At 46.4% G+C, this 25,638-nt stretch overlaps 2 protein-coding genes across 4 annotated transcripts; one reads left to right on the forward strand and one right to left on the reverse strand.

The window, feature by feature from the left end:
* pdcd11 (programmed cell death 11) lies at positions 1–17,333 on the forward strand. 3 transcript variants are annotated; one of them, XM_048987682.1, is made up of 37 exons: positions 1–82; positions 516–623; positions 1,227–1,358; positions 1,482–1,649; positions 1,740–1,901; positions 2,185–2,305; positions 2,512–2,687; positions 2,929–3,036; positions 3,281–3,487; positions 4,477–4,601; positions 4,823–4,883; positions 4,975–5,121; positions 5,773–6,024; positions 6,129–6,248; positions 6,895–7,089; positions 7,200–7,370; positions 7,875–8,088; positions 8,406–8,555; positions 8,691–8,803; positions 9,502–10,016; positions 10,795–10,857; positions 10,995–11,091; positions 11,192–11,281; positions 11,884–11,986; positions 12,153–12,330; positions 12,656–12,712; positions 12,907–13,029; positions 13,459–13,581; positions 13,774–13,924; positions 14,018–14,137; positions 14,227–14,379; positions 14,779–15,023; positions 15,120–15,288; positions 15,381–15,534; positions 15,921–16,086; positions 16,590–16,772; positions 16,809–17,333. In XM_048987682.1, the coding sequence occupies exons 2-36, from the start codon at positions 522–524 to the stop codon at positions 16,759–16,761; spliced, it is 5,403 nt and encodes a 1,800-aa protein (XP_048843639.1). In that variant the 5' UTR covers positions 1–82; positions 516–521; the 3' UTR covers positions 16,762–16,772; positions 16,809–17,333. The 3 variants fall into 3 exon arrangements, with proteins under 3 accessions (XP_048843639.1, XP_048843637.1, XP_048843638.1); XM_048987680.1 differs by having other exon boundaries at positions 16,590–17,333; XM_048987681.1 differs by lacking the exon at positions 1–82 and adding an exon at positions 108–322 and having other exon boundaries at positions 16,590–17,333.
* On the reverse strand, positions 17,272–25,298 carry zgc:175214 (uncharacterized protein LOC557610 homolog). The gene is made up of 7 exons (XM_048987703.1): positions 24,859–25,298; positions 24,079–24,381; positions 21,059–21,215; positions 19,955–19,997; positions 18,741–18,782; positions 18,354–18,436; positions 17,272–18,186 (listed from the first exon to the last, which is right to left on the reverse strand). The coding sequence occupies exons 2-7, from the start codon at positions 24,101–24,103 to the stop codon at positions 18,066–18,068; spliced, it is 471 nt and encodes a 156-aa protein (XP_048843660.1). The 5' UTR covers positions 24,104–24,381; positions 24,859–25,298; the 3' UTR covers positions 17,272–18,065.
* Positions 25,299–25,638: the final 340 nt, after the last annotated feature.

Consider the following 25,638-nt stretch of genomic DNA (forward strand, 5'->3'; position numbering starts at 1 on the left):
CGTTTATGCTGTTTAGTTACTTCCGGGGCACGCACGTGTGGATTTGTAAATTCAATGTGCGTTTTGCGGGTAGAGGGTGAAGGTAGGTAGTCTATTTATTTTCCTAACAGCTGTATACAGATTTAATGTCTTGAAATTATTTATGTTTTTAGGATATTTTGTCATGGACATTTCGGTTGTGGTTTATTGAAATAGTGCATTGTATTATTTTATTGATCCGGTCTTTTTCAGAGTTTCAGCTGGAATATCAATAGTATTTAGTACTGTGCATCAAACCGTTTATCTGATTTAGGAACTATGTTACGTTTAGTGTCAGGATAGCGTAAGTATGTTTATGACTTATACTTGAAACGAAAGAATTGGTTGAATTGTAACCAAAATCTTCAAATCAAGTGTCCAGTCAGGTATCCAGTATTGCGATCCCAAATCGTAAATACATGACTGCTGTAAACTGCATCTTAGTTCTCATTATTGCTAATACGATAATACCCCTGATTTTTTTCCACCCCAAAAAGTGTAACATGGCATCGTTAGAAGAGGATTTCCCACGCGGGGGGACTTCAAAGAAGACCGCTGGAAGCAAATCGATTGTCGAGCGCATTGAAGTGGATAACTTATTCCAGGTTTATGAAAAGAGCGTCACTTTATCAGATGAAATAAAGAAAAAAAAACATGATACATCATCTTATTCACTTGGTTAGGAACATGCAGCTTTAACTTGCGCTTGTAGCTGGTTAATTGATGAAGAAAATGACATGCATAAACACTGCCATTTGTCATGTCTTTCTATCGCATCTTCTTGTATGTAGTTACACTTTCCTTACGTCATCCTCGGTTACTGAAGCCTCGCGTTTTACATGGTTTGCAGTGTTTACACAGCAGGACACTTATGAAGCACAGATTTTTTTCTGTAGTTGTCTTTGAAATGCATTTTCAATTATATTTAGGAGGATAATGGTGAAAATTGTTAGTTTTCATATGCTTTCCCTTACATTCAAGTTGCCACGTTTTATCTATGCCAAGACATTTGCATAGCTTGCACTTTGTTTTTGTTGCAGTTTAGTAACTAATACAGGTGAATACACTGAAGTAAGACTGGTTGAATTCATTCCTGACAGCTAACTTGGTTTTTGAGATGAGAACTCGGTGGCCTTTATGTCCATGGTATTAAGCTGCGCGCTGCCATTTTCTTTCTGAAGGCTAAATGACTGTGTTCTTCCTCACAGATACGTGAGCCAGAAGTAAAAAAACGAAAATCGACAAAAGGTGACACAAAGGGTGCGAAGAAGCAAAAGACCAGCAAAGAGGGCTCGCTAAAGCTCAACACAGCAGAAGCCACAGATATCCTCAGTTTTAAGGCAAGTGTGTGAAACCTGCTCATTGAAAATAATTCTTCACCAACTTCTGTATGCTTTGAGACCATTTTCTTGTGTCAAAAAGGAAATGGCTGAAATCACATCATTCTAATCTCGTGTTTGCAGAACATCAAAGTTGGGACCTTATTTTTGGGATGCGTGAAAGAGGTCACTGACTTCCAGGTGACTGTCAGTCTTCCAAATGGTCTGAAAGGATTTCTTCCTGTGGGCAACATCTCGGCATCCTTTACAAAGATGCTCACCAGTCAGCTGGAGATGGGAGACAGCCTGGAGGTGAGGACTGCCCAAGCTTTGCTGTGCAGTGTTATATAGTAAAATTACAATGCAGAACTCAACCACAGGATTATTTTTGACTTTCTGCAGGAGATATTCTCACTGCCCAGCCTTTTTCCTCCGGGAAGGTTGCTCCGGTGCATTGTGTCTGGTCTGGAAGCCACTCAGAAGGGACATACGAGCGTCAGGCTTTCTATCGACCCAAAGGAGGTGAACAAAGGATTCACCCCCGAATCCCTGAAAGCCGGAATGGTGAGTCTGGAGCAGACAAAGTCAGGTTGCTTTCCTCGGTTCTGGTGTTGTACCTTCAAGAACCCGCTGAGAGAACCCACTGGGCATAGGCCAGGGGAAACTTGTCGGTTACAGCATTTTTATCCCTTTAGGGGATCTGCCATCTTGGTATCTTTACCACACATGTAATGACAAAGGTGGAGATTGGGGCTGTATGTAATGCTTTCTGTAGATGGAAAGCTTGGGAGTTTTAAGACGCTCCCTAGTTCCTTTTTGTGCCGATGAGTCCTGCTTCTGGTTGTAGATGCTCAACGGATGTGTGGAGAGTATTGAGGATCATGGTTTTCTCCTTGACATTGGTGTGAGTGGAACCAAAGCTTTCTTGCCAAAGGGAAAGCAGGTGAAAGGCACTACGAAGCAGGGGGGTGAGTACAAGCTACGACATCGCTAACTTACATTAGCCACATATATGTGTGGCTGTTTTCTGTATTAATGGTAGTATAATGTAATCTCATGCATAAATCGATGTTTGAGGGAATGTTCGTTTTCTTGCATTAGTCCCATGTGCTGTTTCGTAATCTGACGAGACTGTTCATCTACTCTCTTCTACCACACACTGTTTTTGGCAAAGGGTTCAAGGTGGGCCAGCACGTGGACTGCGTTCTAAAGGAGGTTAAGAACGAGGGTCGCATCGTCCTCCTCGCCGCCACCTCCTCCGCCGTCACCCAATCCTGTGCCGAGACTCAGCACGGCTGGACTCTCCGGAATCTTCTCCCGGGCCTGATGGTCAAAGCGCAGGTTCAGAAGGTACGTGACCTGGGTTATTCCTCATCGCCGTTACTGTTGCTCCTCCCCTGCCCTCTGTTCGCACGCATAATTGTTCCAGGTGATCCTTAAATTGTCCCTATACTGAATCCAGTCTTTTTAGGGGTTCAGTGCACACGTAGAAAAAATTTATGTGGTTTTCAGAAGTATTAGTGTTAGAAGGGTTAGTGTTAGCCTTCCCCACGTCTGAGGTGAGCCTTCCCCCCCCCCCCCCGTGACTTAGGTGGGCAAACATGGGCTGTTTCTGGAATTCCTCTCCTCATTCTCGGGCACGGTGGACTTCCTGCACATGGATCGCGACAGAACTTCCAACTACAGTCCTGGACAGACTGTAAGTCCCCCCCCCCCGCCACATTCTGTCTTTTAGGACCCTTTTGTTGCTGGGACGTGCTTTGTCTGCAGTTTGGGTTATCTTAGCAGCCTTTAGTTTGCCCTTTGTTTGCTGTTTCGCTGTTTGTTTTTGTCTTTTAAATGTGATTTTAATATTTTAATCTCTCATTTAAACGTACCCTTCTGCCTTTGAATTGCCTTGCGTCTGAATTGTACTATATAAATGAACTTGTCTTGCCGTGCAGTTGAAGGCCTGTGTGCTGTACGTGGAGCCCTCCTCTCGGTCCGTGGGGCTGTCCCTACGCGAGCATCTCCTCAGCCCAGGCCCGCTGTTGGAGCCCGTCACCAGCGACTCCATTGGCAAGGTGTTTGAGGGCTGCAGGATGACGTCCTTGCATCCAGCCTCTGGGGCCATTTTGGAGCTACCTGAGAAGATGGTGGCCTTCGTGCATGTGAGTTGCTGTCCCCCCCCCACACTTTTAAGGTACTTGTACAGATGTGTCCCTGCGTACCTTTCCCGTTTCTGGGTGGCCTGGCTCTCCTTATGTGTATGTGAGTCTTGCGCTCCTGCTATAGTCTTGTTCTGAGAAATGAGATTAGCAGGATTGATTGGGGAATATACTGTTAGAATTTAAAATAAAGATTTTTTTTCACGCGTGAGCTCCGGGCTTCATCTTGAGAATCAGGTCCGCACATTTGGTAGATTTGCTCTTTCAGATTTGGGACATAACTGGATATTGTCCATGTCAGATGCGTTGGCACCTACTGGAAACACTCCAGTTGGTTTAGGCAAGGGGCGGCACTTGGCTCAAGCATGCAGGAAGCAGGGCATGATGGGAAAAGCACACTGTGGAAATCGCGCTATTTTGTTTACAGCACATCGAAGATGTTTGCCGTTCCCCCTGCGCCTCAGTTCGAATTACACCGCGGTCACGTAGTTGGTCTGTAACTTGATCGTAATTTGTTTGTAATGACATAATTCTCTGTCTGTTTGTATTCTTCTGTTTTCACGTCCGTTGCATGATCATCAACATGCTTACTCGCTCACGGTGAATTCTCTAGACTGTTTCCTGCTCCATTCACACATGGGGGGCAATCAGGAATTATCCAGACATTCTACTAGGGACCTAGCAGGGTAAAGTCTGTTTGATGTCACCTACGACATTTGTGTTCATACTTATGGCCCCTCTTGGCAACGTCTAGAAAAGTTCTGGGTGGGACTACATGTTTTAAAGGGCTTTAGACTGAGACTCACCTGACAGCTGCTCTCCAACGTCATGCAGTAACGTTATTTCGCTGGTAAGCGAGCAAGGTTTGTGCGTAATGTTTATCAGTTCCAATCAAGGAATGAGATACCTTTTGGGAGATTGACAACATGCTAGCCATTTAGCGATTGGTCAGAGTCTGTAACCCCCGCTCGCCTTGATATTTGATGTTTTAGAAGCAGCACCTGAAGGACATTGGTGAGACCTTCACCCCTGACCAGGTCATGGCCAAGTCGTCTCACACTTGCAGGATTCTGGATTTCAGCCCTCTGGAGCAGATGCATACAGCCACACTGCGCAGGTGGGCAGCCGGCGCAGTCGACTGCCTCTCTGATCCCTTTCAAATTTCTAAGTCTTGGCACTTATTTTGCATTATCTTGTGTTATTAATTATTAGATGAGAAATAGCATATATCCAGTTTTTTTAGTTATGAAAATTCTTACTATGGTTAGAAATGTGTTAGTTTAACTTTGGCTTTATCTTAAGAAGCCACACCTAATTGGAGTTTCTTCTGCTTTGTAGGGCCATCATAGACGAAATGTTCCTCAGATATCAGGATTTCCAACCTGGACAGTTGGTACAGGTGCGTGTGAAATCTCTTCGCATATATGTAACGTTGGCGTTCCAGTCGCAGGTTGTAATTCCTTGCTGCAATCCCCTCCTCCTCCTCCCAGGGCAGGGTGTCCTCTCTGCAAACCTTCGGGATCATCGTGGAGTTGACGGACTACATCAAAGGGATGGTGCCCAGGACCCACCTGGCCGATGTAGTGCTCAAGAACCCAGAGAAGGTGTACAAAGTGGGGAACAAAGTCAAGTGTCGGGTCAGTTTGCTTATTAATGCGTCCAAGAAATTAGCAGTTAAGTACTGAACAGTCATCTTTAAAGAAATAGCTGGATTTCAGGTTAAACGCGTGTCTTGAATACAGCAGTCCTCCCTGGGAGATACCTTGCAGTCCGTGTCATAACATCCAAAACCTTTCCCCCAAATCACTGGAGGAGAGTTCAGCCCTAGAAATGAATAATTTTATTTATTTATTTATTTATTTATTTATTTATTTATTTATTATTATTTTTTTTTTTTTTAAACATTTTGTAAATTTTTGTTGCTGCATTTCACGAAACCTTTGATCCTGACGAGGTCTGCGTGATTTTTCATTTGGGCGTCGTCGTCACGACGATATAATCATATCGTATTTGTCGCTACTGCTTTGTGTCTGTTGACACGACGTGCGACTACACCACCAACTTATTTGACATACACTACTGGTAGATAAGTTCTATTTGGCTATAGTTTATTTCAGCTAATTTCATCCTGTTTTTTGTTTCATATGTATTGCACTAATACTCGCAGAAATTTCACATATTGCAGCCCTAATCCTGACCAGTATGAGCATTTGCCAGATGGATGGTCGTGGTTTTTCATAATGAAGCTCACAGTTGACATTTGCCACACCGCTGGTTGTGTTGCACAGGTGCTGTCAGTAGACCGCGTTTCACAGAAGTTGCTTTTGACTCGTAAGAAGACCCTACTGAGCTCCACCCTGCCCCTGATCAGCAGCTACTCCGCCATCCGAGTCGGCCAGGTGTCTCACGGCTGGATCGTCAGCGTGCAGAACTTCGGCTGTATCGTCCGCTTCTTTGGTGAAGTGAAGGGGCTGGTTCCCATCGGAGAACTGAGCAGGGAGCGGGTGTCCGTCCCACAGAGCCTTTTCTACGTCGGCCAGGTTGGTGGTCAGAGGCGTGGGTGCCCCTTCCAAACAGTTGCTTGTTTAGCTCGGGGTTGGTCTGAGCAGAGCACGTCCCGCCTTTTGATGGGTTTTCGTTACAGGTCGTCAAAGCGAAAGTGCTGTCCTGTGATCCAGCTCAGGAGAAACTGCTGCTGTCATTCAAGGCTGTGGTGGATAAGGAGAACCAGGCCACCCAGAAGTTAAGCTTTGAAACTGGAAAGGTACGCAAAAACACATCTGTACGAGTACCTAAAGATTTTAGCACCTGCCTTTGAATACTAGCTGTAATATGCAATAAATCAGGGCTGGCCAATCTTATCTGCAAAAAGCCGCATATACACTGACCCTTTGCGGATAAGATTGGACACCCCTGCACTAGATGGTGATTTTTTTGAAATACTTTTTCATAAGAAGTTTTTACTTTAGACCATATTATTTGCCATATTATTTGGCTTTTTAATATTATAATTTTAATTACCTTCACTAGGAAAAGTGTTGGGAAAGTGATTTATATTTATAAATTATTTATATGTTTTTAACTTAATATTTTTGTGATTTGTTTTTTAATACTACAACTTGTACTTTAGTGCAGTGTTTTCCAGTCTGGTCCCCGGGGACCCACAGACAGTCCATGTTTTTGCTCCTACCAGGAGCTGGGAGGGAGCAAAAATGTGGACTGTCTGGGAGGGAGCAAAAACATGGTCCGGCTTTGGGTCCCCAAGGACCGGATTGGGAAACAGTTCTTTAGATGATATGCAGCAATGAATGTGTAACCTTTCATAGTCCTACGAAAATGGCACTGGGATGAATCTTGCTTGACTGGTTAGACGTGCGATTGATTCTCTGTACGTTTTTGTCGAACTGCAGGAAGTGGAGGCCAAGGTGTTCAGGAAGCACCTCGAAGGCCTGGAGGTTTCCATCCTCCCTGAAGATGCCCCTGCTTTCCTTCCCATAGGCCATCTGTCTGATCACATGTCCAACTGCTCTCTGTTTTGGGGGGCTTTGAAAGAGGGAGACACCCTCTCCAACGCAGTTAGCCTCGGGACCAACAAGTCCAACACCGTATCCTTTACCGGGCACTGTCTCTCGTGGCTGTTTTTCTGTAATTGATGTAGCATGTGTAGGTTAGCGCTTTAGCCCTTTTGGGATGTTTCCCTAACCGTCTTCAAAAGATCCTGACCCAGAAGCCCCTCGTGAAAGCCGCCATCACAAACGGCCAGGTAGCCAGAGAGTTCTCTGACATCCAGGAGGGGATGCAGCTCACGGGCTGGATCAAGGACGTCATGCCGTACGGGGTCTTCGTGGAGTTCCCCTACGGCCTCGTGGGCCTGGCGCCCAAATCCGTGAGTTTACCACCAGCCGCTAGCTTAAGCGTTGTGACATAAGCCGTGACTGTAGTCTTCATAGAGAGTTTTTAAAAGTGATGATCATATTTTCGGCCCTGAGGTGTACATATCGATTCAGCGGCAACTCAGGCTGAGGTGGTGATGTGTTCCTATTTGGTGCAGAAAACATTTCCGGTAAATTTCGGGAATGGGGTCTTTACTCAGCCACGCAGGTGCCGGCTGAGTATTTTTGCTATGTGCACAAAGGGTCTGGATTGTATCACCTATCATTGATTATTTAAAAGGCCGCCTTTTCTTAAAATATAGGTGTTACCATGTAGCTAACACCACTGTATGTAGTCTTCTTGAGACTCTGTGGGGAGATTCAGAGAAACTTTGTACTTATGCATTAACTGAATGATTTGACTATAGGAATTAAAGGCCTTTTAATTCACAATACTGTACAGCCATAGCGGTGTAGGTTAACTGTTCACTGACGGTGTGTTCACGCTGTTTCTGTAGGCTATGAGTGACAAGTTTGTCAGCAACACCGAGAGTGTCTTCCAGAAAGGCCAGACGGTGGCCGCCAAGGTCACCGACATGGACAAGGAGAAACGCAGGTTCCTCCTCTCCCTAAAAGTGTCGGAAGTCTGCTTTGAAGAGGGAGATTCCCGGAGAAGGCTTGTTCAAGGCCTGCAGGAGAGGAACGCTGTGGCAGAAATGGTGGCCGCCAAGGGTAAGAGATCGGCGCTTTTCCACTGCCGCCAAGAACTGAGCCGGGCCCGAGCCGAACCACGAAGGGACTGTTTTCCATGGCAAATTATGTGAGCCCGACTGAACCGAGCTGGTTGGATCACCACCATCTGATTGGTCAAAATGCACAGAGACAAAAAAAAAAAAAAAAAAAACGGTGATCTGCATCAATATGACGTCTTCCCAGTCACTCAGATCTTGGAAAAGTTCCAGCTTCCTACTGGGAAAAATGTGTAATGGTAGTGATGGTGTTACAGCCACTGGGTAAATATTCTGTCTCCTACCTGCTTCTCCTGTTAGATCCTGAGCTTCTCCAGTACCTTCGGCCCTTGGCAGTAGGACAGAAGCTGAAGCTGACGGTTGACGCAGTGAACGGCGACAAAAGTGCGACATTCCTGAGAGATGGACTTGGCGGAGTCAGCATAGTCGCAACTCCGGACCATCTGAGCGGTGAGATCAGAGTGTCTATATTCGACACGCGCTTTTCAAGGAATGTGTCTGCAGTTGGTGGGAGACCCTTCCAGCACAGAGCTACAATAGTTCGATTTTATGGATTCGGCGTTTGATGGTTATTTTTTGCTATAGGTGAGAAATTGACCTCGGGGCAGAAGGTGACGGCCGTTATAATCCACGTGGACCCCTGTGCATCGAAGATCTATGTCTCTCTTGCGCCGCAGTTGTTGGGGAAGAGGAAGAAGGTGGGCTGAGATTATCTGTAGTTGTGTTTGAGGTCACTGGGGATGGTTTGCGTGGTGGTCTGAGGGATGAGGCCTGAGGACAGCAGTAGATGGTGGATAACAACCTGGACACATGACCCGGTTTCAGATTTAAATCTCAAACCTTAAATTTTCTGGTAATCAGCTCTGTTATTATCTGTTAGTTCATATAATGACTGATGGTTTTACTTTAATGACTGAATGCTTGCATTTGAAGCCAGAAAACTAATTGAATTAAACTAAATTAAGGCACTGAACAGGTAAACCTAATTAGTTAGGGATACACATAACTGGTACACATTTTCTGTATGAAGCGATACGCAGGGCAGTTTCTCGTCATAGCAGTGCAAATGCATATTTATGTGCATTCCTGCTGCTATGACAAGAAATGACTGTGCATTTTAACCTCTATGTGGCTAATTTGTACTTCTTTTGCGGTATTAAGGTGAAAATGCGGTCAGTAGTGTACTTGCGTACCAGTTATGTGAATCCCTGATTGTAATAAGCTAGGAGTATGCATGTTAAAAGTACTGTTTCCAGGCCAAGAGGCCCTGTCAGATTCCTTCTTGTGATGTGTAGCTCATAACATCTTCGGGGAAAAGGTTTGCTAAACTAAAAAGAATCAGACTAGAAAGATATAGTGTTTATTTTATTTTTTTTTGTCAAATTTTGCCTTTTAGCTTAACGCAGGTGCAAAGCTATCAGCTACGGTGCAGTACGTGGAACGAGACTTTGCCGTCATCTCATTGGGCGGCAGCGGTCACCTGACCACAGTCCACACGACTGTTCATTTGAACGACACGTTCCGCTTCGAGTCGGAGAAGATGGCCGTGGGGCGGAGTCTGAACGTCACCGTCAAGGAGCCTTGCTGCGAAGACCTCGGAGGGCTTCCATTGGTGTCGTGGACGTCCATCTCGGCGTCCACTCCCAGCAGGGAAACGAAGGCGATTCCCAGGAGTGCGGCAGTGCGTAGAAAGCACACTTACAAGAAGGGCGACGTGGTGACCGGCACAGTGAAGTCCGTGAAGCCCCTCTGTGCGTTCGTCAGCCTGCCCGGCGGCGTCCGAGCCAGCGTCCATGTCTCTCAGATCCAGGAGACTTTCAAAAAGGCACGAAGCTTCCCCACAGCCTCCTTGAAGAAGGGCAAGACGGTCACTGCTAGGGTCATTGGAGAAAGGGAGTGTTCCGATCACAAGTGAGTCATTCGACTAGCAAAATACACACTGTCCTAAGTCAGCGCCCGTCTTCATCGCGTCGAATATGGAACTGCGCCGAACACATGTTAAACATCTCATGTCAAACATTGGACAGTAATTAATACAAGTTAAGAATTTAATTTCGGTGGTGCAGTGGGTGTCACTGTTGCCTGGCAGCATCGCGGGTTTGAATCCCCAATCTGCGCACTAGAGAGCTACAAGGGGATGATGTCATTCACAGGGACAGATGGGGGTGGAGAACATCTAAACCATCTCCACCCTGTCCCCATGTTCACCAGCACACCAACAGCACAGAGTAAAATTAAACATCTCCATATTTGCCTCTAAATATCTCAATTATTAAATCACTCCCTTGATGTGGCCACTAGGTGGTGGTGGGGGGAGGAGAAATAATTAAACTGAACAAAAGGACTAATATAGAAGATATAAGAATTTGCATAGACAAGCAGTTTCACGACTATACATTTTATTATCATCCTCGCAGGAATACCGTAATTATCTCCATTCATGCAGTTAAGCTAATTGGTGTCTGTAAAGTGTTTGTAGTATATGATTGTATCTGTGTATGTGCCCTTTGCTGCATGGAATAGGTTCGAGGGCCCTCCATGACCCTGGGATGGATGGATGGATGGATGGATGGATGTTTATTCAGTGACTAACAAACTTACTCAAACAGCAAAACATCTTGCCTGGTTAGATGATTATATCTTTGTATTTGACCTAATTATTTAATGGTTTATATTTTATTTTCAATAGGCTTCTGCCAATTTCCCACCCAGAGTCCAAGTTCACGGAACTTGAACTCACGTTACTCCCAAGGTAGGATCTATGTCTAGACTTGTTCATTTGTATTCGTACAAACTTTGGCCGTAGTGACAATATAAAGCTTTCATTATATAATCACCATTTAATATTTTTGAAAAGCTAATTACTATGTTGTTTTTTCCCCATCATAGCTTGCTGAAAGATGATGCCAATCTTGAGGACATCAAGACCTCCAAGACACTGAAGGCCTACCAGGCCGGGCAGGACCTCACCTGCTTCGTGTCTAAGGTGACGTGCGCTCTCCCGGCGAGCAGGGACCTGCAGCGAGATCTTCCTTCTGGCTTTTCCGCCGGATGTCTTACTTACGCCTGTCCTCTCTCGTCTTCAGTATGACATTCAGAAGAAACAGCTGAAGGTCATCCTCACCCCCTCCGTTAGTGGGAGGGTGGACTTTCTGGCTATGACCCTAGATCGCCAAGTAAGTAGTGCTCCAAAGGGTTAACCTTTTTAAATGTGCGTCCAGCTCTTTCCTATTACCATTAGTGGCACATGCATTATTATAGGAGACTGACCAATCAGCACACAGCAACATCTCAGGGCTAAAGTGAAACCCAGGTCCTTTTAATTGAAAAGGTAGTTTACAAACCTTGTCATAGCTCAGTGTCCCTCCTGACATGGATTAGGTTGTGACCCTAGTCAGGAATCAGAATATTATCCGATCTCTGTAGATAGGTACATGCTAAACCTTTGATATAATAGATCGTCTCATCAATTTTTCCCCACCAATCAGGTGATTAGCTGTATCTCTTTGTCTGCGCCTTAGTGTGCATGTGTTAATGTTGTCATGCTTATATGAACTTTACTTCGGTTTTTATATTCTGTTTATTCTCGCTTGCATTCTGACCAACGAGAGATATTTCAGCTTCTGCTCCTCATATATGTCTGAAGTGACAATAAGATACCCTGACATTTAACAATAAATGAATGACAATAGGAGAGGGATACGTTACTCTGTATGTTGAAACACTTCTTTAGTTTTATTTTATGTCCAGTAACTCCCCCCCCCCCTCCTCCATTCAGGTGGCCAAATATCCAGAGAGGATGTTTAAAATGGGCCAAGCTCTCCCAGCTAAAGTCGTCGGACTGGACAGCTCAAAGAAACGGCTTTCTCTGTCCCTTACAGGTAACGTCCGGTTTAATCCACCTCCCTCACCATTATGACAGTGGCCCTGCTTTAGTAATTTTATTTCATATGCCATTCTGTGTCGTACAGCGCTGTTAATGGTCCCGCGTTGTGCTGTCTGGTCTGTGAGCCCTTAACAGCATCCTTCCGGTCCCCCGATCCGCAGGCGTGTACAGACTCACCCCCGGGACGGTCACTCTGGGAACAGTGCAGGAGCTGCTAGCGAACAGTGGCCTGGTCGTATCGCTGCCCTTCGGCAGGTCGGGCTTCGTGTCGGTGGTGGACCTCACCGACTCCTACAGGCCGAAGCCCCTGGAGAGCTATTGGGTCGGCAAAATCGTCAGGTCAGCATCGCCGCCCAGCATTGCCCCGCCCACTTCCTGTTCAGAGCCTTAGGGTGTTTGTCAATGTGTGTAGTAGACTGGGTTGCTGTTCTCGCATACCCCTATTACGGCATCTTCCATTACCAAAGACCAGTACCAATACTAGGAACAGAAGTACAGACAACGGTAAAAATCCTTCGGATGTCATTCTTGCGCCCTTAGTCCTCAGCTTCCTTAGTCCTCAGCTTCCTTAGTCCTCAGCTTCCTGTATGCTGGAAGAAAGCTGGTGGCAGGAATCGCTTTCTGTTTCTCTCCTGGGCACTGACCTGTTGTTTGGGATTCCCAGGTGCTGCGTCATCGGAGAGGAGCCTGACCATATGCAGCTGTCTCTCCGTGCATCCAGGTATTGAATATGACCGTGTGTCTTCAGAATGAAGCCGTAAGCTTTGCAGAACGCGGAGTCGCCTTATGTTGCCTTTAAAGTTTGGTCTCGCTTAAGCAGGTAACGCGTTGGAATTAGTGGATGCACGACGTCAGTGGGCCCGGAAACCAGGAGATGTACAGGTCTCGGTGTTGATACTGTTCCGTGTTCTGTAGGATGGAGCCTGAAACCACAGTTCCTGTGAAAGATCCAGAGATCTTATCAATCGGTGACCTAAAGAAAAGCAGACTTGTCCGCGGTTACGTCAAGCATGTTGGAGTCCAGGGCGTCTTCATAAGGTGAGTCTTATCGAATATAATTCATAAAAAAGATAACTGCTGTAGTTATAACCCTGTACTCTACAACAAAGTGAAAATAGCTGGTTCTTTTTGGTGGGAGAGCTTCGGAATGCCGTGATCTTAAGCGGTCTAAATAAAGATGCTCTATTTCTCGATGTGTGAAAGGAAAGTGAGACTTGGAGGGAATCTAAAACCGTGGGCTGCTGCTCATTGTTCGTAGGCCGTGTCGGTGCCTTTCTGCTTCCTGAACTGCACACCGGTGCGAGCAGACATCGCCTGCCAGCCCATCTGTCATTTCTGCTGCCTTTTAAGTTGTTTTATTCAGCTCGGCGCTTAATGTGGGAACGGTAGAGTGTTGGCGGATGGTGGATAAATTGTTTTTTTTTTTTTTTTTTTTACCATATGTAACATTCAGATTGTTTTGTGCAGGTTATCCAGGACTATCACAGGATTGGCCAGATTTGAGCATGTGACTAGCTATCATGTGACTGATAAGGATATATTTGCCAAGCACATACATCTACATGCTCTGTACACCACCAAGGTGCTCAGGTAAGGTTAGACTTGCAGCTTGTGTACAGTGGAACGTCAGTCACAAACAAACTGCTCCTTATTTTTTAGTCGGATGACTTCTGCATTTTTGTATTATCTACTAATGTTATCTACCAAGTATTCTTTGTATCATTAGTGCAGTGTTCGTGGTGGTATTATTACTTCTTGTTGTTATAAATTTTGGTTTTGTAGAGTCAGGAAAAAAGAAGGTCAGGTTGAACTTTCTCTGCTGCCGGAAGACACCGGAAAACCAGACGTTCTCCCAGAATCCCTTGCTCTGCCACTGAGAGAGAGAGGGCAGGAAATCAAAACAAAAGATTCAAAGAAACGAAAGAGGCTGCCGGTGAGGGGCATCGTGTGCCCTCTGCGCCCATCCTTCATGTCCCAGACCCGCTCCCCGATTGTCACCGTGTCCCTCTCTTTCCCGTTCCTGTAGGGGGAGCCTCACAAACACGGGAAGAACGGGACCGTGGAGAGGGCTGGGGAATCGGAGGAGGATGACAGTGGGGTGGACGCCTACTTCCAGGAAGACGAGGAAGAGTCTTCTCCAAAAAAGGTCGGATTTTAACACGGTGTTTTGTAATGGTCGCTTTTTCATGCCTGGCTGTGGCTTAGCCTCTCTCTCTCTCCCTGCTGCCCCCCCAGCCCAAGAAGGCCCCGCAGCCCATCAAGGCGGGCAAGCAGAGGCTTCAGGTAGAAGGTGGCTTCTCCTGGGACCTGGGCCTCAGCGCTCTGCGACCAGCCGTCAGCCAGAAGGGGGCCGACGGCAGCGAGGAGGAGGAGGATGAGCAGACCCAGGTAACAGGGGCCCACTGAATCTCAGCCACCATATTTTGGGTTATTCATTTATTGAATGTTTTTATCCAAAGTGGCCTACAGTATAGGGAAGGGTCATAATTAATGTGTGCTCTTTGGGATTTGAACCCACAACCTTTGTGTTGGTAGCACAATGCTCTGCTCGTTGAGTTACAGGAGGTACTCTATCTGAACATCAAGTGGTTCCATGCCCCCCCAAACCCCAGGACCACTGGTAGACATTTTGGGCCCCCAATCCAATTAAATTCCAAATATTTTAGGCCCCCTGTCATCCTAACTTGCCCCCCCCCCCCTTCCCTTTTACAAAGCCCCTGCCCACTCTTCTCTGTGCTCCCTCCCCCACGTTATCTCCCTTGGCGTCTCGTCGCCTTCCAACCCTAGAAGAAAAGCCGTAAGGACAAGGAGGTAGAGAAGCAGCAGGCGGAGAAGGTTCTCTCCAAGTTGGAGAGCGAGCTGATGGACCCCAGTCTGAGACCCGAGTCGGCGAGCAGCTTCGAGCGGCTGGTGCTCAGCTCCCCGAACAGCTCGTTGGTCTGGCTGCAGTACATGGCCTTCCACCTGCAGGCCACGGAGATCGAGCAGGCGCGCGCCGTGGCCGAGAGGGCCCTCAAGACGATCTCCTTCAGGTCAGCGCCGCCGAGCCACCCGCCCCTGCTCAGCCTGACGTTACGCGCACCCCACCGCGATCGTTGACCTCCACGGTCCTTTACCCGCCCCTACAGGGAGGAGCAGGAGAAACTCAATGTGTGGGTCGCCCTTCTTAACCTGGAGAACCTGTACGGCTCGCAGGAGAGCCTGCAGAAGGTGTTCGAGAGGGCGCTGCAGTACTGCGAGCCGCTGGCTGTCTACCAGCAGCTGGCCGACGTCTACGCCAAGTCTGACAAGCACAAGGTGAATTATGGGCCATGTAGGACTTAAGCGAAACTGCATCCTTTCCTCCTGGTTGTGCTCACAAAAAAAAACACATCCTCTGTTTCCCAAAGGAGGCGGAGGCGCTGTATAAGAACATGGTGAAACGATTCCGCCAGGACAGGTCCGTGTGGCTGAGCTACGGCACATTCCTCCTCAGACAGGGCCAGAACGATGCTGCTCACTCTGTCCTCCAGAGGGCGCTCCGGAGTCTCCCAGACAAAGAGCGTAAGTTTTTTTTTGTGTCGTCTCAAATCCTGCCCAGTGCAGTTGTTCAGATAGCCAAAAATAACCTGCCTGATTAATGCTTGAATTTGTTATTCAAATTCGACATATGTATGTGTGTACTTCCATACTCCTTGTAGTGGGCTGGCATTCTACCCAGGTTGTTCCCTTGCCATGTGCTTCCTGAGGCAGGCTAAAGACTCGCCATTAGCCGTTACTATATTATTGATAGCTGGAAGAATTTTATTTTAGGTGTCGCAGGGGTGAGTGGGTTTGTTAGCTACGTGGTGTAATAATACTCCTATGGTTCTCATCTTTCCCTGCTTACTGAGCGCAGGATTTGACTCCCTGTCTTGCATAATGGAAGCTTGTGATATCTTCCTTCTCAGATGTGGACCTGATAGTCAAGTTTGCTCAGCTGGAGTTCCAGTACGGAGATGTGGAGCGGGCTAAGTCTATGTTTGACAGAACCCTGATGAGCTATCCCAAGCGCACGGATCTTTGGTCTGTCTACATAGACCTGATGATCAGGCACGGCACCCAGAAGGAAGTCCGGTAAGACGGCCTTGGACTGGGGGCTTTGCAGCCCTCCATCTGTCCACACTGTCGCTAGTAGCTCTGTAAACCTTCTGTTTGCGTGCCCTTTCCTGGAGCTCATGCTGTCAGATTCCAGTCATATTCAGGGCTGCCCTCCGCACACTATTTCAATCTATCATCTTGTTAAATCCGTTGAGTCATCGCCGCCTTTATGTAATGATTTATGTTCACTTAATCATCACTATAGGCATGCATTTTGATTAAGCCGGGCTTCTTATTTTATGAAATAGTCTGTGAACTTCTAGGAACTTCCCTGCAGTTTCATGTGCTGGAACATGCCAAGTGATACATCAGCCATCGTTTAGCAAGTCTGGACAGGAAGCTGGCTGTTAGTCACCCTGTACTAAAGGACCTACAGTCAGCTGTGTTGCAAAATACCTCCGACAGTAACCGTTTCAGTCCCAGGGTTCACTGCTGAGACCGACAGCATGTCTCAGACTTTCCTTTTTTTCTTCTTTCAGGGATCTGTTTGACCGCGTGATCCACCTGAGTGTGGCAGTCAAGAGGATCAAGTTCTTTTTCAAGAGGTACCTGGAGTATGAGAAGAAGAGTGGGACGGTGGAGAGCGTGCAGGCCGTGAAGGAGAAGGCCTTGCAGTACGTGGAGGCTAAGGGAGCCGAGGAAGCCAGCTAGGGACGGCCCGCCTGAACATCACGGCCCGCCTGAACATCACGGCCCGCCTGAACATCACGGCCCGCCTGAACATCACGGCCCGCCTGAACATCACGGCCCGCCCTAAACTGACTCTCACGAATGAGATTCCCAACTCCTCCCAGCGTGCAAGTTTTGTCCCACCGAGCAGCAGCATGTGCCCGTTTCCTGCTTCAGGGCTGTGTTGCGATTGGCTGCTTGGATGTAACATCCCGCCTCCTGTTGAACGTCCTTTTTCTTCAGAGAAGCGTGGACCACACATGCTTCAGCCTGAATACATGGACTGTCGTTATCGGTCTATTAATAGATTTTCCTTGAAAAGACACTTTGGTCATTTTGAAGAGTTTTCTTCAGTTTTTGGCATCTGTGATAGTACTTTTCAGATAAATTATGTAGTGTGAATAAGAAAGTATTGATTTTTAACCTTCAATACAGTTTTAACGCAAAACTTTTTTTTTCCCAGGGGGAAAAAAGAAAAAACCAAACCAAATGTCACGAAATACACTGTTGTCTTTAATAACATTTATAAACTGAAGATGGATCCGACATCCATAGTTTTTTGTCTGGTGTCAGTTTTGTGATGTGATCATATATAAAGTGATAGTGCAGATATTCATGCAGTGCCCGGGGGGGATTCATGACCATTCAAATGAGCAAAAGTAACTTGTGAATGGTGTCTCCTCATATTAGGGAAGGAGCATTTTGATAAGATCGTGGCTTTTGCTGTTCATGACTTGTATATAGTGGGGGGGCTATTCAGAAACCAGTCATTCTTAATAACTGGGTGGAGTGGATAGTAAAAATTGATTTGTACCACCAAAACATTACACTTTTATTTGAAACAAAGTAACAATACAAAATAACTAAAAAGAGGTAACTTAGTCTAACTCACTCTATGTAGTCGTTTATGGGGTTTAATTGAGTCGTTCGCTGCATGGGGGGGTCTGTCCGTTCCCTTTCGTTGGCACTGGGCAGGGTCGCTTGCTGGTGTATGTTTATTCTCGCGCGCAGTCTGTCCCCGGGCGGCAAACGCCAAGGGGTTCGCGTCCCAATCGCTCAGCCTAACCCCAGCGTCTGCATGTTGCTCGCTTCCAGATAGTGTCGAGTAGTAAGGTCAAAGGTCAGGCATGTGCCGCACATGGACTCCATATCAGGCTCGTGTTGACTTAGTGGAAATATTCTTAATGGTGGCAGTGGGAGCGGTGGGGGGTATGTTGACTCCCCCAGCCAGGGACCTGCCCCCGCTCGTAGTCCGTGGGGTGGTCTCTGGGCCCTGGCCTCTTCAGTCACACCTCCTGGGGGTCCTGGGGGCCCTCAGCACCCTGGGGAGCATCGGCCTGCAGCCGGCAGATGGGCTTGTTGCACATGGGACAGACGCTGCGGATCTCCAGCCACTTCACTAGGCACCTGTGCCAGGAACACAGAGAAGATAGTCAGGAAGGAATCCCATCAAAGTATTAGCTCTGTTGGACACAGGGCTCCTCGACTTCCAGACACCTTCATGGCGCATTAAAGCTTTCCCTGAAGAGTCAAAGCTTGCGTGAAGGTCATTTTTGCAAACGTTCGCGACTTACTTCTTGTGAAATGCGTGCGCGCACGGGCACACCCCGAGCTCGTCTCTGCTCCTGAATTCTTCCAAACAAACTGCACACGTCTGCTGCAGTGGTAGGAAGCAGGGACACGCATTAGTCACACGTTGTGTGGAAGGAGTGGCTTCAGAATGACTGGAAATCTGCCTCCTGGTGAATGTGCAGAAGTGTTTATAATCTTGACCATTTCCAAGCACTGGGCCTCAGCTCCCTGTACCAGCTGTGAAACACCTCAGTCACAGATTTTTAGTGGGTTTACGTCAATTTCACCTACTGTCAGCTATTTTGGAATAAGGTGTAGGTACGTTATGAATAACAGTTAATGTGTGCACTTTGAAGTGACGTGAATTTATGTGGAAACGACAAACTTACTCCAAGAAGACTCAGTTTTTTCCCGGCTCCCTTTAAAACCACCTGCGAAGGAAAAAAATGTGTTAATGCATGCAGTATTTTGTACTGTAAACCTTTTTTGTAAGTTAACAATCATTTATTAGGCCTGGTTAATATATCATTAATGTTCTTTGTTTTTCTCTTATCCGTCCATTTTCTGGACAGTTCGGTAATGCTAATTAACCTCAGTATGTTTTGGGACTGTGTCGGGGGGGGCTGAAGTATCCAGAGGAAAACCCCCGCACAGCATGGGGAGAACATGCAAACTCCACACACATGGAACCATGGTGGAAACTCGAACCCTGGTCCTAGGGGTGTGAGGCAACAGTGCTAACCACTGTGCCCCCCCCCCCCCTTTTTGTTTTCTTACCCACTAGTCAAATTGTTATATGCATTATTATTTGTTAATAATATGGTGTCACACTCATTTTTACGTACGATCAGAGGTGGAGATTTTGGGTCCGGAGAGTACAAATCCAGACTGAGATTTTGTTTCAACCAATCAGTTGAGTCCTCTGTGTCTGTGACTCTTTATAATCAGCGGGTTGGTTGAAACAAAATCTTGGTCTGGATTTGTACTCTCTGGACCCAAAATCTCCACCTCTGATAATATGTAAAATGGGTAGCAACCAGTGTGCGACAAAGCTAAGCGTCGATTTACAGCGGCGTAATTTTGTTTGTTTCATCGCACAGGAGATATGATGTTGAGGAAATGGTCGCGAAATGAGAGCTAAACTCCAGCACATAGGAGGAGGCCTTAATGATGCAGGTTCTCCACACCCATCCCCATATATATCTCACCATCTGAGACAAATAGCAGCTGGGTTCATTAGCGTTGCATGACATATCGTTTGAATCATTAATATCCTACAAGTTGTTTCATTGTTCAGTGAGACTGCCATGGCTTTTGAGCACAGTGGCTGATTAAGGCATTTTCCGGGTCGCCTGGTATCAATACAGGTTACACAATGCGCCCATGAGTAAACGGGGCCCATAGCACTTTATAATGCACTTGTTTATCATTGATTCCAGTCCCAAATCCAGGTAGGCCCCCTACCAATGTGACACCTGACACCTCTGGCTCAGAGAGAGAACAAGTGATGAAAACGATGAGCTGTAGGTGTCTGCGCCCAGTTTCTGCACCCCCAGGCTGAGTTTTACGCATGCTGCGGGCGCCCGGTGCTGTATCGCATTACCTCGTTATAACCGTACTGCTCGCGTGTTCCCTGTCGCCGTAACCTGCGGAGAAGAAAGGCGGCATCGATTACAGGCACACCTAAAAACACCAGGAATCCACCTATATAGCCCAAATCGTCAGCTGACTATTAACTATTAAACAAGAATTCTTTATTTTTTTTATTGTGAAATTATCAAGCTGACCAGTCACCGGTGAGATTTAACTGTGGACCGAATTTCTTTAATAGAAAATGAAACAGAAACATACTGTAAAATGTCAAAATACACCCACCCACCTCCCCCCCATACCCCCTGAAGGCGTAGGTCTAGAGGAGACCGATCTTTCAAATTAATTGGAAATTTATCCCTCTTTCTTCAAAACACGCAGTTTAACATTACAAGTTCATGCAACTACTCTCAGCTTAATTTTTCCACTGTGAACATTAGTTGAGTGTAATATTCATAGAATTGTTCTTCAACAGCAAAAAAAAAACTAATCAACTGCTAATATATTCATTGTTAGTTTCCATGAAGTACAAACATTCTAAACAAGAACAAAATACGACAACGAAAACATAGATGGATGAACGTACCCATCAGGTTGTACTCTTGGTATATAAATTATTAATTAGTTAATTGTAGTCATTCAGGCTTTTAATGGAAGAAACCGTTTCATTCAGTTTAGCCACCAAACACACCCATTCCGACTCTCTGTCATAGAAGAGGCAGTACGTAGAATATAAAATTCTGAGGGAAGGAATTATTAGCGGTATGTGAAAATGTGTTAGATGAGTGTGTATTTCATAGAAAAGCATTAGCTATTTCACCCAATTGATGGTATTATACGAGTGAGGTACTTATCAGGAAAAAGGATCCTCTAGCCTTCAGAAAGATCATTTCCCGGTGATGTTTGAGGTTTTCGTTAACTTACAAAATGAGCTGTTTGCTGCTAATGTACAGTGTACTCAAAGCAGACCGATTGGAGTCAATGTGCTTCATTACTCCTGTCAAACATCCACCTCGAAAGGCCTCCGTTAACAACAAGCTGGGTTTAGCTTTTTTAGCCGCGGCAAACCCTTCCTGCCCCCCAAATGACTCTGCGAGGCCGTGCCGTTGGGTCGTACCTGAAGAGATAACAGCAGAAAATCATGCTCAGCATGAAGATGAAGAGGCCGATGCCCAGTACGATGACGTAAACGTTGAGAGGGAGGTGGTAGATATCTTCCGACATCATGTCACAGTACTGGAACGAAGTCTTTAATCCTAAACTGCACAGGCATCCTGCGAGTACAGAGTAAAACCGGGCTGAGTGTATGTTTCCAACCAGCCGAGATCAGGCACCCTGTGGGCTAAATCAGTCCATCTTTTCAAAACAGGTCAGGTTACTTCAGTACCAAGCTAACACAGATTTCCATGCGAGGCTCAACTTCACGCTTTCGTGTAGACAGACGCATATTTCGAGTCACGATCGCGCACTGATGATACTGAGCAACCACTCCTGGTGAACTTGTGAGTCCGTACCACTAACTACACGGGCCCGTAAGCTGTGCACCACACAGATACACGACTTTTGGCACCACGGGGTGTGAGCATTTTGAGAATCCCTCGGTGTTTTATTCCAGGGTGCCACACGCAAGTGCCTGGGAGCGACGGAAAAAGCCCGATCTGGCCGAAAATCAAACGGCGCGTTTCGATAACCGGCACCATCGATCGCGGACGGTGACAGCTCAAGTAGTAACAGGCCAGATGAATAAGGTTAAATACACACCCCCTATGACACCCCAACGCGTCATGACAAGATGGGAATAAAATTACTTGGCACATATACTTTTATTTAAGTAATATAATCACTTCACAGAAATGGAAACAGGTCTTAGAAAGAGGTTAGGGTAAGTTCATTATCATGAATATATATTATATATTATGACTTTTTTTAAGCAAGAAATGTTAACAGCCCCAGTCATCACTGTGATCCTTTGTTCTGTCCTGGTTGGGATGCACACAGAATAAAAACAGAAGCCTTCAGGCTAGCAGGGGTGCACACATCTAAACCGTCGTTTGAAAGGGAGGGGTGCATAAAGAGTAAATCGTTAAAGGTGTAATCACCGGGAGAATTAACTCGTTAGAAAATGCCCGTGCTCTGGTGCTGGAGTTTATTTGAGTAACGGTCAAGGATCATTTCCTTGTTTTTGCTTTCTGTGGCTGACGTTTGTTCTTTGATGAGATCATCAATACAAAGGAAATCTGTACGCGGTGACCTTTGACCCCTCTCTCACCTACCCTGACATTCTCCTACCAATGAATCTGTGAGGTCATAGCGTCTTTTCTGAATCTGATGCATCTTTTCCCTTCAGCCCGTCTTCACTTGGTGATTAACGTAGCCCTGCGGACAGCTGCTCAGCTACACAAAAGCCTGCGTGTTTAGGGGAATTTCTCGACGTTCTGTCCTTGTCGCGTTTAGCTACAGATGAGCGGCGGCGGCGTTACGTGCTGTATCAAGCCGATTATTTCCTTTTAAGGGCGTGCTGAGACCCCAGCGTGCCACTGGCCCTCGCTGAACTGCATGTCACCGATCTGTAATCTCGTACTGAGCGGTGATACCGCAGCGCCCTCCTTCAGCTGTACCCAGACCAACACGTCGCGCTAATTGCTTTAGCAGGAAACACTGATCTGCTCTATTTCTACTACAGGACTGGCATCTTATTTTGTTATTTTTAAATATCATCATTTCATCTGAAACATAGAAAAGAAAAATATGAGGAAAATATTTTATCCTCATATTAATATATGAGGATAATATTATCAGTGGAGTCCACAAAGAAAAAGGTACAGCAACTGAAAATATTATATGTAGTGAGATTACAGTAACCTGTGTGTGTGCGCATATATATATATATATATATATATATGTCAAATTTTTTGACATCGCAGCATTACATAAATTCCCAGAGTACTGTACTAAAACCCACCAGCCATTGTCTTTATCCTGACCAAGATTATGTGTGGCATGAATTCTGCTCCATTTTGCTTGGCTTTCAATGTCCCCTCTTTATCCACCCGAAACCTTGGTTTGCAGTACGTCCTGGGTGTCATATCAACAAACAGGTATTTGTGTATTTCTGTATCACTGCATGTTAACTATATACTATTGATTATATGTTTTGTAAGTGTCAGCATCCTGCTAGAGACGGCCTGAGCAGGCTGTGTGTGTTCAGCGTTCTCCTACACGTAACGCTGTATTTACACAGTGAGCATTATAGTGCTAATGCTTCACACGTGACTCTGCTAAACCGCTCTGCTAGCAACAATAAAAATAAACGCCATTCCACACTGCGATAGCCTACTGATAAAAATTATGACACTTAGAACAGTAGTTCATTTTATTTCAGTATTTCATCCTTGTTCAGGCCTGCATGTAATATTGATCTTAGCAATACTGCAACATTCTTAGAGTCTAGAATATTATTTGAGTAAAATTATACTAAAATGGATCAAAAAATGTATGTAATTTCGTTCCGCTTAATTCGAGCTGAGGATCTTTATATACGCCCCCCAAAAAGGATATGTCTTGACAGGTTATATGGATGCATTATTTTAATGCTTAGCTTTGGTGGCATTATCGATAAGGGAGCCGCAGGCAAATATTTGCGGATGATCTATAGCATATGGAAGCCGTGCCGCCCTCAGCCCCTCAAAGAGATCGACGCAATCGGCCGCGGACAAAACAAACACACGTGACTGCAGCTTCACTTCCACTGTGCTGCCATCTGCTCCGGCAAATTCGGTAAAGAGGGGAGGGGGGGGCTCCCCCTGACCTCGCTGCTCAATTTAACGCTGCCGCTCCGGAGAGGATGCGCCACTGGCGTAGACAATGGCGAGAGGGGTGGCCTTACCGCAGGTCCGTGCGATCCCCTCTAACCTAATTTGAAATGATTGTGTCGGTGCCGTCTGTTGCCAAGGGGGCATATTCCTGGAAGCAGAGTGTGGGGGCGGGCGCATTATGATAGGAGGATGCCAGTGATTCACTCGTTATTAGTAACCAGCAGAAATCCAGCTTAACAGTAGAGGCGCAAACCAACCCGAATAGGCTCTTCTGGCTTGTTGTCGGTCCGCTTAATCGGATTTATTTATTTATTTTACTCACCATTACACCACTGGAGCAGGTGCATGAAATCTGACTCCAAAGCAACAGTAAATTCAGCAGAAGGAGACCAGTGACCGTCTCCCGAGGGATGGGTCGGGGCGGTGGTGGTGGCGGGAGTGGGGGGAGAAGAGGACTGGGCTGGAGCGGAGGCTGAGCCAGCGGGCGGCTCTCGGCAGTGACTGCTAGACGGCTTTCTGGGCTCCGTCCGGACTGCCCACTGTGGATGACGGAGAGCAGCCAATCCCGGAGTTTTGCTGTTAACACCTCATGCGCCGCACCTCTGAACTTGGTTATTCCCCAGCGCTGACAATCGAGAAAAAAAAAATGTACATTATTTAGAGCTTCTCTAATTCCCGCAGCTGCGTGACATGTCACAGGATGAAGAAGCTGCTCGTTTTTAATTTAAACAGAAGAAGTTACGAGGACGATCTGATGCGTCTAACAGGAGAGCTGTCATCAAAATGGTGTTTTGCTTCCTTTGTTTATCTTCTTGGCCAATAAAGGGAGAAGAACGAGGATGGTATGGAGCGGGAGGGTCTCACAAATACTCGCTGACAGGAACATACGCTCACATCTTTAAAGTTCACGGGACATTTGCATTTAAGCATTTAAAAGAAAAACTCTTGTCCTTTTTAGGAACAGACAATGATCATTCATGCTCCGGTATTTACAATCATAAGGGAAGCTGAACGCATTCCTAGTTTAACGAGCTCCTTAAACAACACCCCAGATATAGTGACTGCTTTGTCTTCCATTAAAATATTTTTTTATAAGCCTCACCCTTGACTACCTCCTCCAGCTGCTTTCAGATCTTCGTCTTATCTGTATTTTCACACGTGCATTCCTCGCTGGCCGAAAAACAGGTGTTTCTTTCCCAAACAGCAAAACAAAAGATTATACGATATCAGATTCTTGTTAATTCATATCACTGAGACTAGTCCTCAGGCTGTGGCTGGCATTAAATTGGATGTTTTCCCCCTCCGCTGTAATCACCATCTGCTCCTTCTGCTCCGAAATTGTGGGGTAAACACGTAGAAATGGAGAGAAACAGCGACAAAATGTCCAGTGTCCGCCCAGCTCCTGTAACGGACGCCTCCGCTGGATCGGCAGCTCTTCAGCCAAGGTTCCTCATCATGGAGCGGAGTGCTGCTCAGTTTGTAAACAGATCCCAGCTCATGTGATTTGCCGTCTGCATCACGGCTCTCCTTTCCCCTCCCTCCCCTTCTCCTTTCTTCCTCTCTCTCTCTCTCCCCCCCCCCCTCCCCCGCACTCTCATACCCCTCCCGGCAGTGACAGCAGGAGCAGGCAGGCGGGCTTTGCTAAGGTTTCCGCAAACGGAATGTGTGTGTGTGTGTGTGTGTGTGTGTCTGTGTGTGTGTGTCTGTGTGTGAGCTGGCGTCTCTGCAGCTGTCACAAGTGCGCAAGGCCCACCCTGCGTGCATCACTACCCCGACACACAAAACAAGAAGGAGGGAGGGCCGGCTTCCCGAGAACGGCGAGCGTTTCTGCTGGGAATGAATGACGGGGCAGCCACGGGTCGGTCGTGACAGGAATTTTTTT

This window comes from Brienomyrus brachyistius, chromosome 20 (genome assembly GCF_023856365.1).
Source record: "Brienomyrus brachyistius isolate T26 chromosome 20, BBRACH_0.4, whole genome shotgun sequence".
NCBI classification, from domain to species: Eukaryota; Metazoa; Chordata; class Actinopteri; order Osteoglossiformes; family Mormyridae; genus Brienomyrus; species Brienomyrus brachyistius.

Coding starts and splice junctions, on each gene's coding strand:
- pdcd11 (XM_048987680.1), top strand. CDS start 522: ATGGCATCGTTAGAAGAGGATTTCCCACGCGGGGGGACTTCAAAGAAG. Junction 624..1,226: donor AAGTGGATAACTTATTCCAG/GTTTATGAAAAG, acceptor TCTTCCTCACAG/ATACGTGAGCCAGAAGTAAA. Junction 12,331..12,655: donor TGGGTCGGCAAAATCGTCAG/GTCAGCATCGCC, acceptor TGGGATTCCCAG/GTGCTGCGTCATCGGAGAGG.
- zgc:175214 (XM_048987703.1), bottom strand. CDS start 24,103: ATGCACCTGCTCCAGTGGTGTAATG. Junction 21,216..24,078: donor CCTGCTCCAGTGGTGTAATG/GTGAGTAAAATA, acceptor CTGTACTCGCAG/GATGCCTGTGCAGTTTAGGA. Junction 19,998..21,058: donor TTCTGCTGTTATCTCTTCAG/GTACGACCCAAC, acceptor TCTTCTCCGCAG/GTTACGGCGACAGGGAACAC.